At 42.2% G+C, this 25,721-nt stretch overlaps 1 protein-coding gene across 2 annotated transcripts in view; it reads left to right on the forward strand.

Moving 5' to 3' along the window:
* SHISA7 (shisa family member 7) overlaps positions 1-22,005 on the forward strand; it is a 431,884-nt gene extending 409,879 nt beyond the window's left edge. Inside the window, exons 5-7 of one of the 2 annotated variants that reach the window (XM_085616540.1) lie at positions 2,249-2,311; positions 3,518-3,673; positions 7,493-22,005. In XM_085616540.1, coding sequence (XP_085472666.1) covers positions 2,249-2,311; positions 3,518-3,673; positions 7,493-8,079 — 806 coding nt within the window. In that variant the 3' untranslated portion in view covers positions 8,080-22,005. The remainder of the gene's footprint in view (positions 1-2,248; positions 2,312-3,517; positions 3,674-7,492) is intronic. The other variant, XM_085616541.1, reaches the window with a different exon arrangement.
* Positions 22,006-25,721: the final 3,716 nt, after the last annotated feature.

The following is a 25,721-nucleotide window of genomic DNA, read 5'->3' on the forward strand; positions in this document are numbered from 1 at the left end:
AGGATTTTAGTTCATGTTTTAAGCCACGGCCTCAATAGAACAGTCCACACCACTTGGAAAGGATTTCTAGTTATGCTTCTTTGGCCGCACTCCTCTTGGGAGACCCTCCCATCTTTCCCATCCCACTGAAAGCACGTGTTGCGTGTTAAAGCCTCCATCCATCTGTCAGTAATTCCGACCAGATTGGGAGACAAGGAAGGAGGCTGGCACAGCAGGGTACAGGCAGGGAAATAGACTGGACCTCTTAGCTCATTAGGCCGCATATCCATTGCTCTCCGGGGCATTACAATATTATTAAATTAAATATTTATGCAACACATACCACAAAATGAATTGTCCCCTGAAACTTTAATGAGAAGTGATATTAACCAACCAAGGCCATCATCATCACCGTCCCATAATAATCTGTTTCCCTCTCACGGATTTATTATTATTATGGGGGGGGGGGGGGGGGGGGAGTTGCTAATTCAAGCAATTCCGGGAGGGGAAATAATATGGATCACACATTTTGGGGAGTAACATGCAGGAATTAGATTTAGATGTGTTTCCCAGTATTTCACATGACCCTAATATCAGTATTTTACTTCATAGGGCAGTTACCACCATGTTTTCACATTGTTGTAATTGTTACATCAAGAGTCATTACGTAGCATGTCTCTACAAAGGGAGTTGTTACCTTGCATACAGGTAAAATATAAAATGGTTTTGATAGTGAGATGGGTGGAGTTTAGAGGTGGAGAGGGGGTATTAGGGTTCCAGGAAGGGCAGTATTTAGGGTTGGAGAGGAGTTTTTATGGATCACAAATGGGTGGTGGTTAAGGGTTGAGAGGGGTTTTAGGATTCAAAAATGGATGGTGTTTAGAGAAGGAGTGGGTGGTGTCTTGGATGGAGAGGGGGTTTTAGGGTTCAGAGGTGGGTGGTGTTTAGGGGTGGATAAAGGTTTTTAAGGTTCATGGATGGATGGGGTTTAGGGGTGATGAGGGTTTTTAGGGTTCAGGGATGGTGGCATTTATGGGCATTTATGGGTGGAGGGGAGTTTTAGAGTTAAGTGGTGGGTGATGTTTAGGCTAGTGGTTTTGAGAGGTTTTTAGGGTTCAGGGATGGTGGCATTTTCAGACGAAGAGGAGTTTTACAGTTTACCGATGGATGATGTTTAAGGTAGGGGTGGAGAGGGTTTTTTAGTGTTCAGGGATTGTGATGTTTAGGGGTAGAGATGTGGCATTTAGGATAGGGTTGGTGAGAGGTTTTTAGTTTTGAGGGATGTGTGCTGTTTTGGGACTAAGATGGGTTTTTAGGGTTCAGGGATGGGTGGTTAGGGGTGGGATTTTTTAGGATTTTGGGGCGGTGGTGTTTAGGGGAGGATGTTTTTTTCTATGGTTAAGGGTGGGTGGAAGTTAGGGGTGGATACGTTGTTTTAAATGTCGAATTTCCTTGTAGACATGTATGTTTTTGTAAGTGTTCTAACAAAAACATGTTTCTTTGTAGATTTTGTAACACGTGAAGTCAAATATGTAATTGAATGTAATGGCTTGCGTTGTACTGCTACTTACATGGGATGCACTAATGCACAAAGCAAAGACTAGTGTGGTAAAAAACACTTAGTAAAACACGCAAAGTAAAGTATCCTGATGTAACAACTGCTAATTATCTAGAGGCCACGCCAGCCTGCAGCAGGTGAAATCTCTGGGTGAAGAACGAAGAAGCTACGGTGTTTCCTCAACATTTATAATTCTGATATGGCTGGTAACTCCTTTTACCGGCTCCTTCGGAATTATCAAGCCACTCATATGAAGGCTTCAGTTGTGCTACTTGCAACAAAGGGTGTGGGAGGATGCAGCTTGACAGGGTTTGAACCTATGGCCTACAGGTAAGACATACATGCAGCAGTGTCACCAGCAAAGAAGAATCTTCATATATTTAGACATTTGAATGAGTACATAAGGGTATAGGACACAGTCATTCTCTTTACTGCCAGCTTGCCTGAGCAGTGCTGTGGTTCAGCATGGTTGGCCAAAGTCTGACAACTCTATCAATTGTTGTTTTGTAACAAAGCGTGAATGCCACCGATAAAGGTTCTTTCTACAGAAGACATCAGGGGGGAGCTGTGCCTTACTCCAGTGGACTGGAAAATAATGTGACTGTGTCTGCTGAGATCGAAAATCCATGCTGGGATAAATGAAAACGAGCAACAGCCCCTCTGCAGCTCGCCCAGGCGCTCACCCTGACACAATGCCTTTCTCTCTTTCAGATAACATGCATCATAATTTTATTCATCTTACAGTCAACAGTCCCAAGCACTCGGCCACACTCGGTAAGTAATGGCTCCAATAAAATTCATAATGATATTTTCACGCCAGGGTAAACCTGACTCATTGCGTCCACCCTCCCTGACCTCTGCTGATTTACTTCAGCGTTGACTCGGAGCTCTCTTCTCTTTCACCCTCCCTCTCCGCGTCCACCAATGGGTGTCTATCGGCCCCAGCTCTTGCAGTAAGCGCTGGTGATGAGGGCTCCCTCTGTGATGCCAGCCCTGGGGTCGCACATCTTTCATCCTTGTCAAATGTCAATGCTCGCCCACATTCACTGACGTCAACTCTGATGCCTTGAAGCCGCTTGTACTGCCAATGCACCCCAGTCCTGTCCCGCAGTAGCGACTGCGACAGATGCATGAGCCCCTGTGCATGACTGCTGATGCACAACTGAGGACTCACCGAGTTCAGACTCTCAATCAGTTTCCTGAAGAAACCTAATGGTCTTTCAATTCAAAATAGGTTCCCAGGTTTCCAATTTCCATATTGCTTTTACTGACTCTTAGATCTGTCTGTTAATCCCTTCCCTGTTTATTATTTCTCTATATATTGCTCAATATTTGTTTTTTTCCTTATCATCAACTTTTCCACTCCTTGTAATAACTGTAAATCTCTCAAGCTTAATCTTTAATAACCTTCACGTTATATCTTTGCTCGTTTGACCTTCCCTACCTCTACTCTGTCAGATCCCATTTTTCTTCTTTATTCCCCATTCTTCTTCCAGATCCATTCCTTTCCTTTATCTGGGATTCAGTCACCGCATGGTCCTCACTCTTCTCTTTGCTCCATCCTCCTATTTCCTCGCTTTCTCTTTTTCCTCCAACATACGACTATCAACATTTTCTGACCTCTAGTTTTTCTGTCACCTTTCATTTGTTAATCATTTTGCTTCGTACTTTGGATGTCTTTCCACACTCGATTTTTGGTCTCTTTTGGGAACATCTTCTGCCTGCCAATCCTTACCCTTTTCAATTCTTTACTCTCTTCACCATACCATCTTATATTCAGATAATTTGGACTTACTTTTTGCTCTCCTCTTTTCTATGATTTTTCCATCTATCAATTACATCTTCTTCTCCTTTGTGCATGAACATTCCCCCTTTTGCTTAAACCAATTTTCAAGTGACTGCACCCCTAGCATTATTCCATGCAACTACTCTCTGTCTCTCTTGTTTTGTGGCTTATCTCTTCTGCCTCTTCCTGTCTAGACTGTCGAATGAACAATGCCCAGCTTCCAAATTCCTCGACCAAGTACAACACCATGTCCTTCTCTCGCTCCTTCCACAACCTCTCTCATTTGCCGCCTTCTTATGAAACTGCCATGAAATCAGATCTCAGCAGATACTCCTCCCTCAAGAGACTTGGTAAGTCATTTTCCGTATGTTTCACTTCCTTGTGAATGAATCAATGGCAATATATGTTATGTTCTTTACAAAATTACTCTCGCTAGAATATTTTAGGTTGAATGTTTGCAAGCCTCAGGCACAGATTTTTAGAATGGAAAACTGTGTGCAACTTTTAATAGAAATTATTATTGCATCCATATTCTCTTCCATGTGGAGTACCACAGGGCTCCTCCATCAGTCCCACCCTTTTTTACATTTACGTGACCGACCTGGCACGAGTGATCGAATCGTCTGGCTTAGGTCTTACATCTTACGCAGACGATACTAAATTGTTTTTGTCTTCAATAAAGACGGAGACAGGGTCCTGTCTAATTTCATAATGGTGTGGTGGCAAAGAGTCCCTGGATGGCCAATCACTGCCTTACATTAAATTCCTCAAAGACTGAGTGATTGCATTTGGAAATCTTTCTCCGGCATGGTCCTCTTGTTGGTGGCCAGACAATCTTAGATTGCCTCCTGTCCCAGTTACCAAGACAAAAAATCTTGGGGTTATACTAGATAACATGGTATTCATAAGAAAGCTTGTCAACTCAGTAGTCAGCTCATCTTTTGACATTCTCAGAATGGCGAAGAAACTGTTTCATTTAGTCCCAATGGAAGCTAGGAAAACGATCTTATCGGCCTTGGTTCTGTCTAAGGTAGACTATAGTAATAGTCTCCTGATTAACACTCAGCTATCAATCCTGAACATACTGCAGCTAGTTCAAAAATGCTGCTGCTAGACTACTGTCTGGCACACTGAAATTTCATTCTGTATAGGAAGTAATAAGACATTTGAACTGGCTGCCTATTAGAAACAGAATACAATTTAAGGCACTGTGCATTGCCTATAAAGCCACACATAAAATAGCACCAGAATTCTTGAAGAAATTGTTAAAGATTTACACCCCGAATAGGTCACTGTGCTCGGCCGGTACAAATCTATTGGTTGTCACCAGAACCAATAGATCTAACTGGGGTGACAGATCTTTGTGGTGGCTACTGCTAAGCTTTGGAATTCTCTTCCCTGTCAGATTAAAGATTTGCCTTCACTTTTTATGTTTAGAAAAAAAATTAAAACTTGGCTTTTTAATAACTAGGTCTTTTTAAATTGTCTTCTTTCCTCTTGTTTTGTTTCAGGAGTAGCTAGCGCCGAGACACCTTATTTGGTATTTGTGCGCTCTATAAATAGTTATAACATAACATTTATTGTAATTACTGCTTAGCACTGGTAAAACCAATATGCCTGAGTGATAACTGGTCAGTGGCCGCGCTTCTTAACCCCTTCGCCGCGGGGGTAATTCCCCCAAGGCGCGGGGGGGCGCGCGGCGCTTGTGACGAGCCCAGCTCGTCATGAAGCACAGTGGAGCTGTGCTCATGACGAGCTGAGCTCGTTACGACCCCGCCCACTGATTGATTCTCCTGCACAGGCGGGGATTCAATCGCACGTGGGCGGGCCGCGGTCGTTATGACGAGCCCAGCCCGTCATGAGCACAGCTCCACTGTGCCTCATGACGAGCTGGGCTCATCATGAGCATCCAAGCGGTTAAGGTCAGCTTTTACCCCATTCAGTCCGCGATGAATGTGACTTCAATCTCTGACAGTGGCTGCTACCCTAGCCCCTTGTGAATGCTAGGCTCAAGGTAGCCGGTTGTCATCAGTCTCTGTAAAAGGCCTGTCCGCAAAGAGCTTTGATGCCCAGCTCCACAACTTTACGTTAATCTTCTCAATATCTCCTAGAAAGTGCTAACTGAACTTAAAGCAGTGTGAAGTTATTCTTGCTGAAGAAAATATAGTCATCTTTCCAAAGCGTGGAAGAGTCTAGGTAGGCTTGAACTTGAAATGGAAAGGAGAGGTGTTGGTTGATTTCCTAATTTTATTTATTTTTGTGATTTGTTAAAACTATGCTGATAAGCACGCTTCAATGACATACATATATAAAACATTACATTAGCGAAAGCAATCAAATGGAGGAATTACAAATCAGACAAGCTTTTATGAGTAAGAGAAGTATTACATGTCAGAAAGTGTTGTAAGGATGGCAATGGGAGAGGAAAAGGCAAGTACTGTAATTAATTAATTGACTGCAGGTGAGGATGGATATGCAGACAAATTGCTTAGGGGCCGCGCATGGTTGTTTGCTGAAAGGAAGGTGTCAGGTGAGCATTGATAAAGACAGATCTCTTGGGAATTTTACTGGGCTTATAGAATGCAACTCACCTGCCACACAACCCAGATATATTGTGGTGAATATATAGGTGGAAGCGAAAAGTCCACAGTACTTATTGGTGCATTTGTATGATTTAGATGTGGCAGTCTAAAGGACTATTCAGGTGTTTCAATATACTTGCTATCCATGGGATTTCCCGACTTAAGTCTTTTCAATACTTTGACGGGTAATACTCCTTTTGACCTCATCAATGGTGCAATTCCAGCCTTCCTGCCCCCTCCAGTTCCCCTGTGGGTTCACACTGCACTAGCTTTTCCTGTCTGAACAGTTGTTCAATCAGGCTCCCATCCATTCTGATATAACGCTGTGTGTAAATGAGGGTACTGGAAAGGTACTAGAAGGGCATATCTGTTTCAAGGAGCATTTATACAGGCCTCCCTCAAGTTATAAAACATGTGATGCATTTTCATTAGTAACTTTCTGATAGGGGACAAAAGGAAATCCCAGACATTTTAAGACACAGCAAACAAGGAAGGAAAGGTGTGTGGGTGAGGATGTAATGGGTTAATTGATCACAATCTTATAGAAGTCCTTTCAACAACATCATAGGGATTTGACCTCAAAAGTATCTCATATGTGTAAACTTGCTTAGGAGCAAACTCTGTTGTTGAAATAACAATAAATGTTCAGGTACTCTACTGTAGAATTCTCCTCAACTCCCTCATTTGATGGCATCCCTCGCTTTGGACCAGTCGTCTAAGAAGCAGGGACTTCAGCAGACAGGCAGCGGCGCTGCTCTACCAGTTACATTCCATGTGGAATCTTATTCATAAGAGCTGAAGCTAGGACAGAGGTGATCTTTCAACCAGTCTTAGAAGTTGATAGACTCCTGCATATTAGAAATAGCGTAGATTTGGAGGTCACTGACTCAAAACGAGGCTAGGGAGATGTGACAAAGAAACCAGAAGAAACCCTGGAAATCAGCTGTATGGGAAACTTCTTTTGTGCACATTCTCTAGGTCTCTGTATTATGATCGAGCTTGCACTCTTTATTTAGACTAAAGATAAAAAGATAACAATGTATTCCTCTGTCAACTGACCAGCCACCGAAATTATGGCTATCCAAAAGGGCTTTCGGAAAGACTCTAGTCACTGGACCCATGGCATGAACAATCCCTTATAGAAAAGATGGGGCTTTAAACTGACCTGCTCCCGAAAACGTCTTTATTGCGGCCTTTATTTGGATAATAGTGTCAGAAATATGTTACTATAAGGACGGATCAGGAAAAGATTAAAGTTAAGTTCCATGGTGTCAAGCCAGGAGATAGCCATTAACATTTCCAAAGAGTGGTCCGCACCAGCCCTGAAAAATTAATTTGGCATGCTTACAGTCTGAATAAAAGTTGGCCAGATGCAGTAGACATGACCGGGCTTCTGAGCTTAGAACTCAGCTCTGTATCCGGGTTATGCGTTAATGTTGCATACAAGTCTTGTTGAATCTGGTAAATACATCAAAGCTAGAAAATAAATGTATGGATGTAAGGAAAATCATCGTTAAGTGTTATATTTTGAAATGGTTGTGAATGGTCATCATTGTTTTTTGTTCTTTGTCTATCCCTATTCTGAAGCAGAGAAAGACATGGATGACTTTTACGTGAAGAGGAGACACTTGGCCGAGCTTACACGTGGGACTTTGCCCTTGCACGTCATGAAAATGAACTATGATCGCGATGGCTATTCGGAAAAAAGCCAAACCCCCAGGCGGGTAATGTCACAAGAGCACATCCTTTCAGACAACTATCACCCTGTTCACTACGACTACACCATCCCCCGTGACCGCGTCATCTCCCATGAGCATCTGCTATCCCGTGAGGCTATCCACTCGCAGGAGCACCTGTTGTCCCCTGAGCGAATGCACCACCGAGGTGGGCCTCCACCTTTCCACGAGCTGCGGCTGGGCCACCAGAAGGCACTGTCCCACACCAATGTCTGCGCCAGCACCCCAGTGCTCGACCGCCACCACATGATCAAGATGAATTCTCACCCCACCTCAAGTTCACCCAAGAGCAACTGGGACATGGGAAACCACACGGCCAACCGGCGACAAGCTTTTGCTGCCAAGCGGCAAAACACCATTGAGCAGTTGCAGTTCATCCCCGGGCACCATCCTAGCCAGCACCTGCGCACCGGGAGCAAAAATGAAGTCACCGTTTGAGTTCGGCCTGAATGGTCGATGAATTTATTTTTTCACCTGAAAAGAGGCCGTTTTTTCTCTTTGTTTTTTTATTTTCCTTGCCTCCCTAATCCACACCCTTTCCCTCTCCCTATTTGTCCCTCCCCCATTGACTTCGCCCGTGGCAGGGGAATGGAGGGAAATATGCTATATTTTTTTCTCTCTAGTTTTTCATGAGCATAGGTAAATTTGTTTTGTTTCTTCAGAACGGCCCAGCTGCCTCGTGCGGCACTTTACGCCGCTTATATATGACGTCAGCAATGGTGTTGCAGCCGACGTCAGAGACAGGCAAAAGTGGAACGAGGGATAGTTAAATCGCAAAAGGGAGCAATGGGGACTTTCAAAACTCCTCGCCCCTGGACAGGAAGTTAGAAATTTTGAAGGCGTGAGCAGAGTTATTGTTAAAAGAAAGTAAAGTCCAGCCTGCAGCACATTGAGGGGCAGGCATTTGGGACGTGATAAAAAATATACACATTTAAAAATAATGATGATGAATTCCAGCACTCAATACATATAAATACATATGTTTAGAAAAATCATTGGGGTGCACAGAGAAGCCAACCCTTCTTCCCAGCCCCTTCTTGTCCACTTTATTAACTAGTAAGAGTTTGGCATTGACAGAAGATCTGCTCCATAAATTGGAGGGGCACTGAAAATCTCATGTTTATAGCTATTTTCAGTTTCTCTTGTTTGGTGAGGGGAAAGGGTCCTATATTTTGCATTTAGGGTTTAAAAGGAATCTTCACAAGCAAACTCGGAGAAATCAACAGCAGTGATTTTCATCAGACTTTCTCTGTTCTTCTCTGACAGTCTAACAATATTAATATGAAAAGTTGTGTGTAGTCCCATAGAATTCAGCACAATACCTTCTAAAATAATGTAAAAAAAATTATGTTTTAAAATGTAGTTTAGAAAGCCAACAAGAGAAATAATTATAGTTAGCGAATTCACCCGCTGTAAAAGGGTGTGCGGTAGCTGGGGGGCCTATTTTTCGGGAATCCAGGACCAACCTGGTGGCAGCCAATGCTGTCTTTCTTCCCAACCTCCCCTCCAGCATCGCTGCAACTAGGTGAACTAATTGCTTAAGAGGCATTTTTCTAGTGGCAGAGGTCACTAGCAGAGATCTCCCTTGGAGCGTTCTCCTTACAGTGTTTTGTCCTGGTGGTGGCAAAGGCAGTCACAGTGGTCCCGTTAAGGGCCTTTTTTCTATTGCAATGATTTTTGTTGACTTGTTATGTACTCATATGCAATATATTAAATTATCACAGATCCATTCTCTGATGCCATCAAACAGGTGCACTGTTAGAATATATTTGACTTTTTGTGACAGTCTTCCCTATAACAATTCGGAAAACCCAGCTCTGTACAAAGGTGCACAATTCTTAGAAATGTAAATTTACTCCCTGACAAGTCATATAGTCCAAAATGTGTTCAAATGTCATCTGCTGTGTGAAGTCCAAAGACTACTACACCTCGATCGGCACAGGTCACCATTCCAAAACAGAATATGCCCCTGTTTTTGTGATATGTGGTGCGCTCATTCGAGAAAATGGCATTCTGCTTTGGTTTTCTACTTTTATATTATGTCATAAAGCCATAGGCTTTTCTCCTTGAAATCACTTATTCCCTCAGATTAGCAGCAATCTTAAATTCCCTAAGTGAAAAATATGAAAATGTTGCTGGGTTCTGAGAGAAGGTATGGACTTCAGTTGTAGAGCCCTCCAACAACTTACTACGTGTAGTAGGAGCATTAGTGAAATCATTTTAATAAAATATTTCCTAATAGAATGCAAAGTTCCTGAATACAAAGAGAAGACGTGACTCAGGTCATAGTAACATGCGTTAGTTTTGGGTGTCTTGTTCCGACATGCTTTGGCTTTGAAGAAATCAGAACCATAATTGTCAGAAATTCAGCATGTAATCGTGTCCCTTTCCTTAGTCACAAACAACAGTTTTATCCAATTATTTATACAAGTAATAAAAAATTACCTTTAAAATGGAACACAATATGTATGGTTGAGTTTCACATCATACAATGAGCTATCTAATGTCACCAGCTAATAGGAATACCATCTTGCTCTTTTGGATAATGGATTTCAATTTGCAGGCTTCACTTCAGTGCTAAAATTGTCTTTACATGAAAGATTCTATACAATGTTCTTACTTGAGATTGCTGGCTCATAAGCCAGACACACAGCGCTCCATTGTTCACTGCCCAATTCCACTTATTACCTTTACATCAGGGTCGGAGACAAACTGACCTAAAGGGAAATTAGGAATGAAGACATGTGGTTTCATGATTATTTGCAACCTGAAAATAAGATTTCACAAATGTACAACCCTAATAGTAACCTGATATGAGTTTAAAAGTTCACGTTCAACTCTCTACAATTTCAGTAGCAAAACCTAAAAGATAGATTAATTGGACCACAATTCTATTTTTGATAAATAATACCACCATCAATTAAAGGGAATAAGAAACTACACTTTGCTTTCTCTTTATACACATACAAACTTAGAATGATGGAATTTGAGGTCAGAGCAGGATTCTTACGCCCATCAGTCTCTTCATTCTTTCCCTTCTGTTCACACACAGTTGACCGCTAGACTCACCGTCGCTCGGTGCTTGACTTTTGCCCTTTGTGGACATTTGTAAATACAGAAAATCTCCAAATATGCGATCCAGTAAGTCAAACATTTCCATAGATTGCTTTTTATTGTATAATGACTTCCAGCTTTGTCACTTCAGAGGTATACTTAAATGATTGACACCTAGTCTTGTTTCCCTTTGGGGTTCCCTTGGTCTCTGCATCAATTCCCTCCGCTTAGATTGGACTCTTACATATTCCATTGGCTACTCTCAGAACTGACCAAAAACTTATGCCTGAAAGACTTCACCAGGCACCAGTTTTATCTAAGGGTGTCCATTATTCTGGGCATGTGTATCATTTAGTCCCTCTGCTTACCAGTTAAATATGGACATTTTTAGATTTCCCAAAACGTGTTCCCCTTTTTCCAGCACAATGGTGTGTGTCCCAGTCCTTCTATTCAATACAATTTTGAGGCAAAATCATGTTTAATATTATTTCAAACCACCCCTTGCCCATTTAGAGTAGCCCAACTTGTAAATCAAAAAGACCTCTTTCCTTGAAACAATATTTGCCTCTGGTCCTGTGTTTATTCTTTTTCGGAATAGTTTCCGTGACTTATAGAGTTAGGCACAATTCTGCAGACACAGCTTCACATTTGTGATGTGCATTACAGTGAAACCATTTGTTGATGATGTTTCACTATGTCTTCCGGTGCATCCCAAAATACCTCTTGATGACCCCATAGTCTTGTCACAAGTCTTAATCACTTTGATGTTATTGGTAGACCTTGTCTGATGACCATGGAGATTACCCAGTATGAAACTGCCAATATCCCTCTCAAGTTTGGGGACTTCAGAGGTTACCTAAAATGGAAGGGTGAAGATTTTATTCTTATTTAGTGACCTCTGACATCAACTGGGACGATAGACCAAACATCCCTCTCTTGTTGAAGATCTTAGAGATTTCACTTCTCACCTTATACTGCTCTTCTGGATTTCTACACCTTAAGTATTTTACTTCTTACTTGGCTTTATCATGGCTTAGCTGCCAAATCCCACAGGATACAGGCAGATTGGGGAGAGTCAATGAATGTTAAATGTTAGCAAATGCTTTCTGTAAATGAAAAGGCATTGAACATTTGCAACTAACTGCAAAGCACTAGTTTGTACCTTGTTGGACTTCTAACATTTTCATCCACTTTTGAGGCTAAACCTGCAAACATATGAGGCAGACTGGCTTCTTGGGGAATTCTATGTTTCTATGTTTCACTTCAGAAATTCATATTATAATTTAGTACATTTATTTACAAATCAGAATTCTAAAAGCAACAATCTGTTCACTCTAAGAAATGGTTTGTAGTGAAAATGTAGTTTTCATATCTACAGATCATGAAAGATATGGATTATGAATGTAGAATTAATTTAATTACATTTTTTGAGAATCGACTCTCAAATCTTTGAAAGAAGTCTAAAGACCAAACCAGAGTTTACCATCAGAATATATTCTAGAGCTGTAGGTGCTGCATTACAATTTCTACTACACTTTATGCTCTACATTCTAAAGACTAAGTAGAAGAGCATGAACAGGTTCATTATCTATTTTTAATTCAAATGCAATTATTTGTTTTAAGTATCTCAACAACTATTTTTGAGATGAAAACATTGTCAGTCACAGGAGTCCCCCGATAAGCGTAGATATGTAAAAATCAAGGTTTTTCTGTGTGCATCCTTTTGCAAGACCTTCCCTGATGTTGATAATTATGGGTATGCCTGGAAAAGCATGTGTTATAAGATGGAACCTAACACTATGGTAAACATTTCCATTTCAAAATACAGCCATAAACTCCAATTGAAACACCAAGAATTAAGAATGTATCGAGGTAAATAAAAAAAATCCCAACTATGTTTTACGTAAAGTTTAGTGTTGCATAGTGGACGTCTTCCTACCATTTTGTACCGTTACTATACCAAACAGTCTGAATGTTAGTCTCGGTAGCAACAAAGTATAAAAACAAAAGAGGAAAATTACAGTTTTCTACTTTGTTCTTCGAGGCATAAATGTCCCCACATGGTATAAACTTAACATGAAAAGTAGTTGCTTCCTAGAATAGAAAGACATAGTATACCATGCAGTTGAAAGCACACAAGACTTGTATTGCAATTTTTAAATATGATGCAGAATTTTAAATCGAACTCCCTTGTTACATTTTCAAGTCTCATGTTGTAATATGAAACTTCTAGCTGAAATTCGGAGTCTGAATTTCAATTAAGAATTCTGTGTTTATGTTCAGAAATCCATATTGTAATTTGGACATCTTAATTACAATTTGTAATTAAAAAATTACAACAACAGGTCTCCATACCCCTTTACAAGAAGATACCTAAAGTTCATGGATCCCCTTGAAAGAGGTATATTTAAAAAAAGGAACACAACACATTTGCATCTTGGTTGATTACATCATCAAATGATTGGAAACTCCGTTTCCGAAGCATTACAATTTATGGCGGCACTTAAAGAAGCTTCCGTAGTCTTTGCATTTTGCCACAATGTTAGTGTAACATGGTAGAGTTCTGGTGTTCCATTTTGCATCAAACATTGTCTTTTGCAAACATTATCCATAGTTTGCCCTTCTTTCTCAAACAATGCACAAGCTAAACTTGTGAATATGCACTTTTTCACAGCGTAACATATTTTTGAAAATCAGTAGTTCCAAAGAAAAGTGCAAGTATGTCCATCAATGGCCACACCTCTTTTAATGTAGTGTTTTCATTCAAAGACATATGTCTGTCTTTTCCTGAAAAACTATAAAAAGAACTATGCCTTAGATTATGAGATTGTTCAGAGCCCAGTTGGACCTATGGGAGCAAGTGGGCAAACCACACTGAAAATCTGCAAGCACATATCTTCTGTCTATGCCACCATTTTGGAACAAAACCTCCAAATAAATCACAATAAAGGTGTAGGCTGCATGGTTTGGGTGAAATGTTCCTTTTAAACTTTCCCTTTGTTTATTCCGTTGCATTTTCTATGAGCATGTGCTCCACTTCTGGCATCTAAAGCAGCAAAAATAGGCTTGATAAACCTCCACTCGCACAGCTGTATTAATCAACACGCAACAGAAAGCACAGTGATTGAGAAAGTACCTTCGGGTTACAGGATTAGGGATAGAAGGCCACAAAGGAACAGTTTTTCTTTAAAAGGAACAAAATGAGAATAGCATTTGAAAACCAGATTGCTGGGGCATGCAATCCAAGAAGTTTTTCCTGAAGAGTTTAAGAGCACCCAACAGCATCTGTCAAAATCCCATGCTTTAAATTCTGGAGATATTCAGCAGATCATGTGGAACTGGATTTGCCCATAGGGAATATTGCGGACCAGCAGTCTACTTGCAACATATTATATATTTAATATGCAAGAGGTGACTTGGGCAGTAGCTTTTGGTCAACGGGCCAGCAGAAATGTTTCCCGCCTATATACACAATTTCAGACTATCCCACTGAGTAAAAACACTCACTGAGATGGTAAAGAGAGGCCGAGTTTACAGATTGCATTTCTAGCTTTCAAACCGATAAATTATACAACTCATTTTGCCCTTTGCATCCTAGAACTTGGTAGAGGAGACTACTACAAGAGGTACATTAAGAATTCCACTGCAAAAGCCTGAAAGCCAAAATTGCATTTTTGTTGACTTGTCCTTCACATTTTTAGACTTCATATTAAACAAAACCTCCCACCATATGTGTTTTCTTCTCTAAGTAAGGAGAAGTATACTCGCATGTCAGCCTACAAATTAAAAGACTAATCACTCTTGTTTGGTTTGATGGCTTCCTTGGAGAAAGCAGGATGCATCCAGTCTCCTCGCCTTTTATTAATGTACCAATAACAGGCTGGGGGGGGGCAGGCTGGGATTTCCTGTAGAAGTAAATGTTTTCTAAACAATACCTTTGTATTTGCATTGGGAGTTACAGTCTGAAATCCAGCATGTTACTACTATGAGCACACAAAGGCTAGGATCTAAATCCTTCTCTTGCTTGCTTCTAAATGGGGAGGAGAATAGGACTGGCTTGGGGACAGACTTCAAGCTGTTTTTACAGAAAACGTTTTTTTCTGGTTGAAATTGAAGTCCAACTATGGGATTTAAATTATTACTTTTTTGAAGCGCAAATTGATATTCCTTAATCTATCGGGTTATCATGCCTTAAGTGGCTTAAAAATGGCAACATCTGGCAGATGCCCCTAAACAAGAGCTAAATTGTGAGTTCCGTTCACATTTCCAACAAAGTTCAAATTTTTTGTTCAACTTGAACATACTCACAAAATGAAGTAGCACTCAATATGCATAGATACTTTGTGAATATAGTGAATTAATACAAAAACATCAGATTTTACTCAACATTGTAAAATGTGAACTGAAAATTAGAACCAAAATCAGATTATCAAAGTATTGTATAACATTGGAAGGCATCAATGGCAGTGAATTTTTGCTCGACAAATCCTGAAATGTGAACCAAAATGTGAAGATGAGTTGCTCAGTAAACCCCTTTTTCAGATATCAACTTGAGCTAAATAATGGCGTGAACCCTTGCGTCTTTGCAAACATGATGAGATTTCACCAATTTCTTAGAAAGGAAATGTAATCCACAATTTATTAATGTACGCAGATTGCATGAGTGTAACCTATCGATCCCAGTGGGCTTTTTCCCAGTTGCAGAAGGGGAATGATTTAAAGAACCCTTTACTGAATATTCTAAATATTTCCGTTCCCTCCATTTTGTAAAAGTTATTTCCATTCTTTTCTAGATAAACACAGAAAAAACAATGAAAAAAATTACTACGTTACGATAAACCTTTTTAATGTACTCCCTGGAGCCTGCCTGGTACAGGTGGGCCCCTTTTGAACTGTAACAAGGGCTAATAGATGAAAAATTGCTTTTTTCTATGACGATTTAAAACATTTATTTGTGATGTGATTTATTGGAAGGGAGGCTTAGAGGAGGGAGGGGAATGAGACATTGAAGATGATGACTTTGGATGCGTGGTTTCTATATAGTTATACAACAAATATAAATATATATACTATTTTTTTTCTAATACTATCACTGTGGTTTGGAGTTAAAACAGACTTTTGGGGAATGGAATGGAGAAAAAAGTATAATACCTGCTGATGGTTTTGAAGCCCATCTGTTTTGGATGTCTTTCTTGACCTTGCTCCTTTCCTCCCCTGTGACACCTATCCCTTCCATGCCCCCCACCCAACTTGCTTCCACCTGATTGGTGGTTCCTGGACATGGTTTGCTCTTCAGGGTTCTGCCTGCCATGGACAGAGAGGACACACTGACGGACAGTATAAGAGAAATGCACAGTGACCTAACCCTCCCAAGCCTCGGGCCCGTGCAGGGCAGACATGGATTTGCTCTGTCAAACTGTCAACTTGGACCACAGAACTCAACCCGCGCACTTTGTAGTCCTTGATGGCGTGCCAATTCTGCGAGGAATCCAACTGGGGAGCGGAGAGGGTACAAATCCTGGTTTATTGTTTTCCTTGCTTGTGTTTGATTCTTTGAAGTATTGGTTCCAATCCTTTGGAGGAGGGCGAGGAGTCATGGTGGACGGCATGGCCATGGCTGTGGGTCAACTTTGAAGTGTTTGTATTCGTACTCTGGCCAGCCTTTGGATAGGGCGAGCAGAGGAAAGCGTTGAGGTGGCAGGCTCCTTCCTCGACTTCCTTCCACGGAGAGAAAGGGCCAGCGGCATGGCAAGATTTTTGACAACTTTACTGTGGCACATCCCTCCTTGAGATGTGCCGGCAACAACCTCACCCAGGCACCAGTCTGATCTGCCATCACAATACATTGGCACTGCCAAAGCATACAACTCCTTTATCTTTACCCAATGCATATTCCTAACATTTGCTTACCCCAGCACTATCCGCAGCAGAAGCTCAGTCCCTGCCACCCACAGCTCTGGTCTCACCTCGGCCTTTCTCTGTGCGTTCATCTTGCCTTCTCCTCGCTGTGGCACTGCATGGTATCCTCTAAGTTATTACAATTGCAAACACTGCCACTGCCAGTAAATAGCTGCCTTATATTAGCAGTGACATATGCCTACACATCACCCCAAAGCCACACACACAAAGGGCCACCTATTCCTATTGGCACATACATATCCATCGTTCTCTGTCTTACACGTTGGTTCACCAGGTCTGGACATGACATGCCAGTCCAGCCCTCACCCCTCAAGACACAAACCCCCCTCTCAACCCTCTGTACATGAGGATGCCGTACAAGGACCGTGTGAATAGTCAGGCAGGGATGCTGCTGCCGCACTTCTGCACAACCACTTCTCCCTAGATAGAGGTCAGTAGCCCCCCTTCACGGAGAGTTAAGGTCACAACCTGATTACTATAGGAGAGGGACATTTTTGGACAACTTATAATTTTGACCTATCTGTACCAAACTTTCCTGTGTTTAAGATATAACTAGGGAAGGGGTCCTTTAAAGACTTAAGGCGATCTGGTGACATGACAAAAGACATTTGGTCACACACTCAGTGGTCTGTGAATGCCACTAGTGTACCATTATAAACAACCGCATAAAAAAACTCACACGCACACCCCTCAGCCGCCCCCCACTGAAGCAATGCACCAATATTCATTCTGCTGCCTGAGCCTGCCTCCTCCTTAGTTTCAGTCCTGCATTTATAAAATGGCTCTACATCGTCTCTATGGTGAAGATGACTTTCTGGCTGTCGCTTAGCAACTTGCAAATCTCCGCGTGCCCTAGAAGTCAGGTGCAAGATGCAGTGCTGTTGGGAGACCTCGTGTACACCTACAGGCCATACTCCCACAGCAGAATTAGGTGGTGCCATGCTAAGAGGGAACAGGTGCCCCTGTTTGTCACGGAACAGAGGAGGTTTGCATCCATTCCAAATGTATGGAAGCCTGGCCACTTTTGCGGACGCTGTGCACTTTGCATATGTTGTATCTATATAACATGTATACAAGCACTGTCAAATCGCTACAAATGCTGACTGCTTTACCAGACGTTTAAGGGTTGTAATAACCGTGTCCGTGATCATACCCAGGCTAACTGGAATTATGCGATTCTGCTGCTTCTGTGTTTCCACATGAATATGGATGAACTGCATTGCCACATAATCCACAGTCAAGAAATGTTTCAGTTGCCGATTTAATACGTTAAACTTGTCCTAATGTGGTACATCTTATAACTAGAGAGAATTATTGTGTAAAAATGGCAAAATAACTACAACATGTGCCACACCATGCCACATAATTTGGCTTTTTATGGATAATTTAGTCAATCCTGTTGCATAATTTGGTTGTCTACTGCCGCATAATTCCAGTAACCACAGTTATACCTACAATGTTTTGGGAACTTAAATCAATTCTTGCGGATGTATGACGTTACAACGCATACATTTACATCGCGGTACATTACATTGCGGTTTTGACAACGCAAGTCGTTACAACGACTTGCGTTGGAGGGCGCTGGACTTAGGAGTAGTTCAATTTACTATTCCAACTCCAGTCTACGTACAGTAGGGAAGGTGTTGGATAGTAAATTATACTATTCGCTGTCCTAGAGCGCCATCTAGGGCAAGTCGTTGTAACGACTTGCGTTGTAAAAACCGCGATGTAATGGCATCACGATGTAATCCCCGCGTTGTAAACGATGTTTCCCAATTCTTGCTTCACATGTTACGCGCTTTATCTCCCAGAAGTTTTCTAACACTGACCAAAGCATTTTTTCCCCAGTAAATTCACTGGGTGTATTTTACATTTCTACACAAAGGGGTATATTTACCAATATGTCACGCAGCGCAGCAAGTTACCTTGCTGCGCTGTGGGACAGGTCAGGAATGCATCATATTTAACATAATACAGCGCATTCCTGCCTTTTCCCAGTGCTGGCGCATAATGTGCTGCCTAGCTCCAATGCAGGCACTCTTGCACCATGGTGCAAGGGTGCCTACATTGAAAGCAGTTTAGTTTGCACAAAAACAATCCCCTGAGGCATTTTCCTCTTTCTATGTGTGCTGGAGAATGCAGCACTCATAGAAAGAGGAAAAACTAGGAGAAATAAACATAGTTCTCTTTGCTCCGCTTCACCTGGGGAGGCGTAGCAGTTTTGGTGCATTCCCAGGTTCACCACTTGTGGTAAATCTGGGAATGCGTCAAAATCCATGGGTTTTGCATGGGAACTCCATGCAGCACCCATGGAACGCCTCCCTGGGGCAGAGTAACACAATGCAGTGATTTGCGCTGCATATTACTCTGGATTTATCAAGCCACTCGGGGCCACACAAGGTGGCCTCGTGTGGCTTGATAAATTGCATTTTAGGGTTGTGTGGCATATGCACCCCTTTGCGTGGTGGAAAAGCGATACAACCCTTTCATAAATTTGACCCACAGTTCAGAGACTGTCCCTTGCATGCATGGGGGTGCTGGGCCATTGTCGTGTATTAGCCATGCACTTTGTAAGTGCAAGCTACCCGCTTGCTGGCAGACACACAGAGGAGGCAGTGCCAGCAGGCTTCAACCACATACAGGATTGTTATTTCAGAATATAAGCCATATTGGGAGGGTGCTGACAAAATCCTTCTCAGCCATGCCGCTTTCACAACATCCGGGGCAGGGTATTGACCCACAGGCCTTGACAGTGAGTTTGAGAGTGGAATTTCAACCTCCTGTCCCTGCCAACCGCCCCCAGACATTGCTTCTGAAATGAAAAGCTATGAGTAATTTTATATTTTTTATACAATGGTGAACAAGCGGAGGCATTGGTGTGACTGGTTTATATGTTTGTTTTAGATTGTGCATGTAGAAAACCTTGATACCCATCCTGTCTCACCATCCCTTACTCCTTCCTATCAAGCCAGCATTACATTTTGGTACCTACAACCACATAGCTCCAGCTAAGAGATGGCGGGGTAGTTGCTAGAGATTGTTTTATGTGCAAGAGGTGGCCAGAGAGTGCTAGTAGGTAAGACCGCTCTAATTTCAATCAGCCCACAAAAACATGATTCCAATGTACGTTCGCATGACAGATCTCTAGAACAAGGCCATCGAGAGCTGCTTTACCAACAAACAATTACTCAAAAGGTTGAAAATGAGCTATTGGTAAAGGTGAAGAAACCTAACCAAAAATGCAAGATTTCCTGGGGAGGTCAATGTCTCTGAGGGGCCAGAGCATGGATGGCGCAGGATCAACTAAACATATCACACACTCCTACTGGAATTTCAGAGGCCCTGGCCTGCCAGAAAATCTGCCAGTTCCCCAATGGTCTGCTTGCCTACAACTGGAGAGAGATCACACAATAATCTCGTTGAGCTCCACTTTGAAGTGTAGTCTGCCTTTGACTCCTTTATTCAGTCCCACTTAACTTTGTTTGCAAATGTCCCCGCTCCACTGTTTGCCAGTTGTTGGAAATGACTTCCTTAAAGCAGTTGACTCTCGTCTGATCGCACCTCTTCTTGAAGAGCTTGGGCTAACTGAGGGTCGACACCGCTCCAAAGAAAGTTCCGATCCCGCTTTATAGTGCCTTTTTGGGTATTTGAGTACTTTGTCTCTTGTTGAGTGTTTTGATGACCCTTTGGTCTTATCCTCTCTCTGTGCTATGGTGAGAGCAACTCCGTGTTGGCTCTTGAAAATTTTCCAAGAGCAGACATTGCACAGAAATATCATAGGTGAAGCGTTTATGCACTTAAAAGTGTGCATCTTTTATTGGACACCATACGTCCTCCTTTTCTGCTCTAAACAGCACGCATTCTTCTGCACCTGTTGTGTTGAGTTAGGCTTCAGTGTTGACAGTCCCTCAGTAATAGAACTTCTGCCACTGTGGCATTTTGAGAATTGTAGATATCAGAACTAAAACGCAAAAAACGATGTTTAAGGCAATGCACATTACCTCCGAATTCATGGGAAGAAAGCCTTTTTTGTCAAACTTAGCTATCCCTGGCGGCGTTAGGAACCGGCCCTTCCTTGGCGACATGCCTGTCGGATGAATTTCTCTTTTTCAAATAGCCGCAAGGAATACCCTGCATAAAACGAATGAAAATTAAATGTAATTCAAAAAGGAAGTTGTTGGATCTTCATGACAATATATTGCAGTCTGTTGAAAAATGTAAGAGAAGTCAGATCTTCCTAATTTTATTTATTGAAGGCTCGCAATGCCCTCGTGTGATTTATGAATGTGTTCCATGGCCTAATCAGTTATGCTGGACTTAAAAAATGAATTTACTTGCCCACTAATTTGCTTCGATTTGGAGAATGTTTTATTGATTTACAGACTGGGGCTAGCCTAGGCTGGAAACAGATGTATTTCACAGGCATAATCGTTACTTTTGCGTTACTCAAAGCAGGAAGCATAAAACTCATTTTGAGAAGCTCCCAGTGCATTGTTGGTAATCTCTCAACTTGGATAGTGCTGTTGAGCCTGCAGAAGTTTGCGTCACAGTGTGAGCCTCGTCAGCAGCCTAATGAGGATCTACGATTGGGCCACAGATATGTAGATTACACCAGAGAGCATCTCAAGATGGCGTCTAGCACATACTCTTTCTACTTCCGGGTTTGAGAAATACAAAAGTGGAGCAAATACACAGGAAATATCCACTTTAACAATGACGCTTGTATCACAGATCAGTTTAATATTTCTATTTAACAGAGTCAGATTTGGGGGAGAGTTAGTTCCCGTATAAAACAGAGGATGGTATAAGGCGGCACGCTTGATGTTCCACTGAGGATCAGTGAGGAGCAAGAATTGAATCATCGGAATACCTGGCGCCAGACCGAGTGCCTTATCCACAAAACCAGATCAACTTCTTGAAAATTTGGAAAATAAAATAAAAATAATAGACATGCAAGAGGAAAGAAAATATATTTCTATATTTCTTACTCCTGCTTTTCTACTAATTTCCTCAGCAAGAGCTCACAAGATCTGGACTGTAGAAAATTAGCAGATACCGGCTTTCTGTCATATGCCCATTTACGCAGGTTTTTAAGGCCATTTCTAGGGTTTGTTTTTAATATGATAAAAAATATACCATGTGCATCCCATCTCCTTTCCACCACTCCTTCATCACATTCTGCCCTCCTCACCCCTATGCTAGCTCCTACTTGGAGCTCTGTGGCCATCCAGCATGGCTTATGAGTATTTCTAACAGTAGACAATTTTAACAGAATTGCAAATAACACGAGTGTATTATATTTTTAAAAATGGATTGTTTTGCTAAAATCCACTGGTTTCATGCTCATGTGCCAGAGCGCAATACTAATGAGCCGCTATTGTGTTTTCTGAAATAAAGACAACATGTTCTTATGAAACTTCTGTGTTGGTGGTTGTGTCCTTCATTTCTAGGATTTTATCCTGGTGAAAAACAGAACTGGTGCCCAGCCAAACCTTGCTCAGTGCGGACACATCGCTGACCGGTGGCTTGCGATAGGTAAACCGAGACTAACCACCTCAAATCCCAGCATGCGGAATGAAGATTGGAGTTTGGAGGTAGAAGAGCGAGGCTTTAAAGGCGTAGGAAACTATTCATTGAGCATCTAGCTTTGTAGTTTCACTGAATCCATGGCCTTTTAAACGTCTTAAGGATCTTCTCACAATTCCTAGAACCACCAGAGAAGTGTGCTTCCCCCTTCCATTGACGTTGAATGAGAGAATTTGTAGGACGTGAGCTGAACTGGTGGCGAGAATATTTACTGTTGATAAAGGACAAGACTGTTACACAGAGCAAGAAAATATACCCCAGATAGGGGAAATAAAGATCAAGGCTTTCTGATGATAAAAGGGTTGTATATCATAATACTGAGCTTTTTACATTAAACTGAAACAAGCACTGGCAATGGCAATTGGTCTGGCTTATGAATGCACTGTCACGCCAGACCTAAAAATGCATGTGCATAGACTGCCCTCCCATCTGTGCTGCTGCCTGTGAGAAGCGCAATACATTATCTAGTTATCCAAGAAACTTTAATAGCATTACAATGGTATGTGTGTGCTCCTATAAGTTCAAGCTCAGGCTGGTGGATAAGGAAATAAAATGATCACAGCTGTATGAAGGGCAAGCACTTTTTTGTGGAAGCACACAACTGCTGACCAATCAAAACATGGATTCACCCCTTGCTTCCAACATGTGGGCGGAGCGAAAGCCCCTCCTTTTTTCTTTTCTTCTTTTAGTCCTCATATGCGACACAAGGGTAGGAGCCATGATCTGGGAATGGTCTGGAAGGAAATGGATGGACATGGCCACCTAGTTATGGACTCTTTTGGTCAACCTTCTTCAACCAGTAGTTGGAGAGTGAATTGTGGTTTCCACCACTATCATCAGCACCTGGAGTAAATCTGTCTTAACCCTTGGACTTTCTAATGTATGCTTGAAATGAAATGAAATGAATTTGTACTTGTATAGCGCACTTATACCCCGGACCGGGGTTTCCTGGCGCTGTACTCATACCGCTGTGGAACCCTTCCTGGTTTTTCCCTGTGAAATGTCCACTCCTGGGCACCTCCAAGGTGAAGCCAGGCATCCCAGCGCTGTTGGGGCCGTTGTGGAGATTAAGCAAGCTATTGCCCAGAGTTGCAGAGTGGAACCCATGATTAGAATAGGCACCGAGGCGAGAATTATCAGGTCCAAGGAAATTGAGCCCAAGACCCACCGAGGCGGGAATTGAACCCTGGTCCCGGGCCAGCCCTCTGCATCAGGGTCTGCCGCTCTAACCATTGAGCCACACTTCTCCACAGACTTCCTTAGACTACACCCCTCCCTACTCTGCTTAAGATAACATTTAAGAAAAAAAGGTGCCCATATTCTTTCCCTCTATGCCAAGCCAGATTGACAATCAAGTCTAGTTGTATGATTAGCAGAGGATTTCCATCCCTCACAGGTGGGTTGTAATTCTGAAATCCATTTTAGACAGATTTTTTCTCCATGCAACAGAAGCTACCTTGCACCTATGGCTACAATAGTAGAATCCTTAGGTGCAAACATTGTGTCCTACGCTGATGACACCTAGTTTCTGTTCTCATGGAAGAACAACAAGCCCTGCCCTGGCAAGTTAATTAGTACCTGCTTCTCAGCAGTATTTGGGTGACTGGCCGCGAATCAGCTGAAATGTAATGCGGGAAAGATGGAGCTATTTTTCTTTGGCATGGGTGCAGAAATGCCGCTTCAGTCCTTCTGGCCACCAGGCACTCCCACCCCTGTTATAAAAAATCAGGCAGTGAAAAACTTGGGCTTTAAATTTGACAACCAACTGCTATTCCATACCCAGGTAAATTCAGTAGAGGGCACCCGTTTTACCTTCCTGCATCTCTTGCGGAAATTTTTGTTCTTTCTATTTCTGGCTGCCAGACAACAGGTGATCCAAGCCATGATTGCATCTCGTCTTGATTACGGGAATGGCCTCTATTTGGGCATGCCCAGGTATCTGTTGGACAGGCTTCAGCTGGTCCAGAATGCAGCAGCTCGAGCTATTTTTGAGCTCTCCCATAAGGCTCACGTATCTAACCTTCTGAAGAATCGCTACTGGCTTCCAGTAAGGAAAATAATCATATTTACTTGTGACTCAGAAATCCTTACATGGGATGGCCCTTGTCTACCTTAAACGTAGACTCTCGTTCTACGTCCCACCGAGAAATCTATGCTTTTCTAATCTCTTTCTGGCCAACACTCCTCGTATTAAAAAGGCCAGATCAGGGGGTAAGGCCCTTTCCTTCCTCGGCCTATCCCTCTGGAATAAACTGCCCTGACCCTCAGAAGCATCGAGTCTATGCCCCTGTTCCGGAAAAAGCTAAAAACGTGGCATTTTTCTTGGCCATATACCCCTTCTTTTGTCCCACTGTTACCTTTCAGCATCCAGGGCCAGGACACTCCTTGGAGTAGCAGTCACCCTCTACAAATACCCCCATATAGACATAGACACATAGACTAAGGTGAAAATAAATTGAGCATCTCCGCTTCCCCAAACCAACTCCCTCTCCACCCAGTTTGCCAAAAATAATTAAAGGAAGGCTTACCTTGATGCTTTTTCCCAATATTCTGGTCAATACTTCCCCCACTTCCTGCCAGAAAGACTGGATAGCTGGACACTACCAGAAAAGGTGAACATCATCTGCATTCTCCAGAGCGCACTTGGAACAGTACCTCCTCTTATTGCCACCCATCTTTGCTAGCTTCTTTGGTGACCAGTAGGCCCTATGTAATGTGAATAAATGATTTCTCCAGAGTGGTGCAGACTTCACTGATGACCAGAATATAGACACAGATATTTGCCATAAGTGTAAGATGTTGCAGCCCGGCATGTCCAGCTTCCAGATCTCCTCAGGCAGAGTTGGGGGGGGGGGGGGCATCCTCTCCCTGTCCGAGGGCCCAGTACCATTTCCTTCTTATATTTCTGATTACTTTGTAATTCATATTCAATTTCTGATTCCAGACTCAGATTCGATTTAGCTCGAGACCAACCTGCCAATTGAAAATATATGAATCTAGACAGTTTATATTTTGTGCTTCTCTGTAGCATGTCCCGCGATACCAAAGATCCTCCCTCAACTAGCTGGCCCAACCTTTCTATACCCGTTGCAAGCAAGGGGGCTTCTAAACTATCTTGGAAGCACAGAGGGGTCCCCAGAGATTTCCAAATTGGAGCCTTAGCACTTTAGTATGGAATTACCAGATTTCTTTTGACTTGTATCCATACTTAACAAGCTGTAATAAGAATTTTAAATTTGATGTTTTTAAAATATTTGGGGTGGCCAAATTTATATAGGAAAAGGTTTCCTTCCTCAGAAAGATTTGTCGTTAAATCCTTGAAATGTGGCGGGATATCCTGGGTGTTCATTAGCAATCTCCTTAGGTTTTTCAAAGAGAAAGCCCAGTAATAAAGTGTGAATTCCGGGATTTTTCCAGAGTCTTTTACATGCGATTCTTACACTCCTATTCCTCCAGATAAAACTACTAAGCGCTCCCTGAATTTTTTTAATCATTCTGGCTCGAAATGAAGAGGAAGTGTG

Source organism: Triturus cristatus, chromosome 7 (assembly GCF_964204655.1).
Source record: "Triturus cristatus chromosome 7, aTriCri1.1, whole genome shotgun sequence".
In the NCBI taxonomy this organism is placed as follows: Eukaryota; Metazoa; Chordata; class Amphibia; order Caudata; family Salamandridae; genus Triturus; species Triturus cristatus.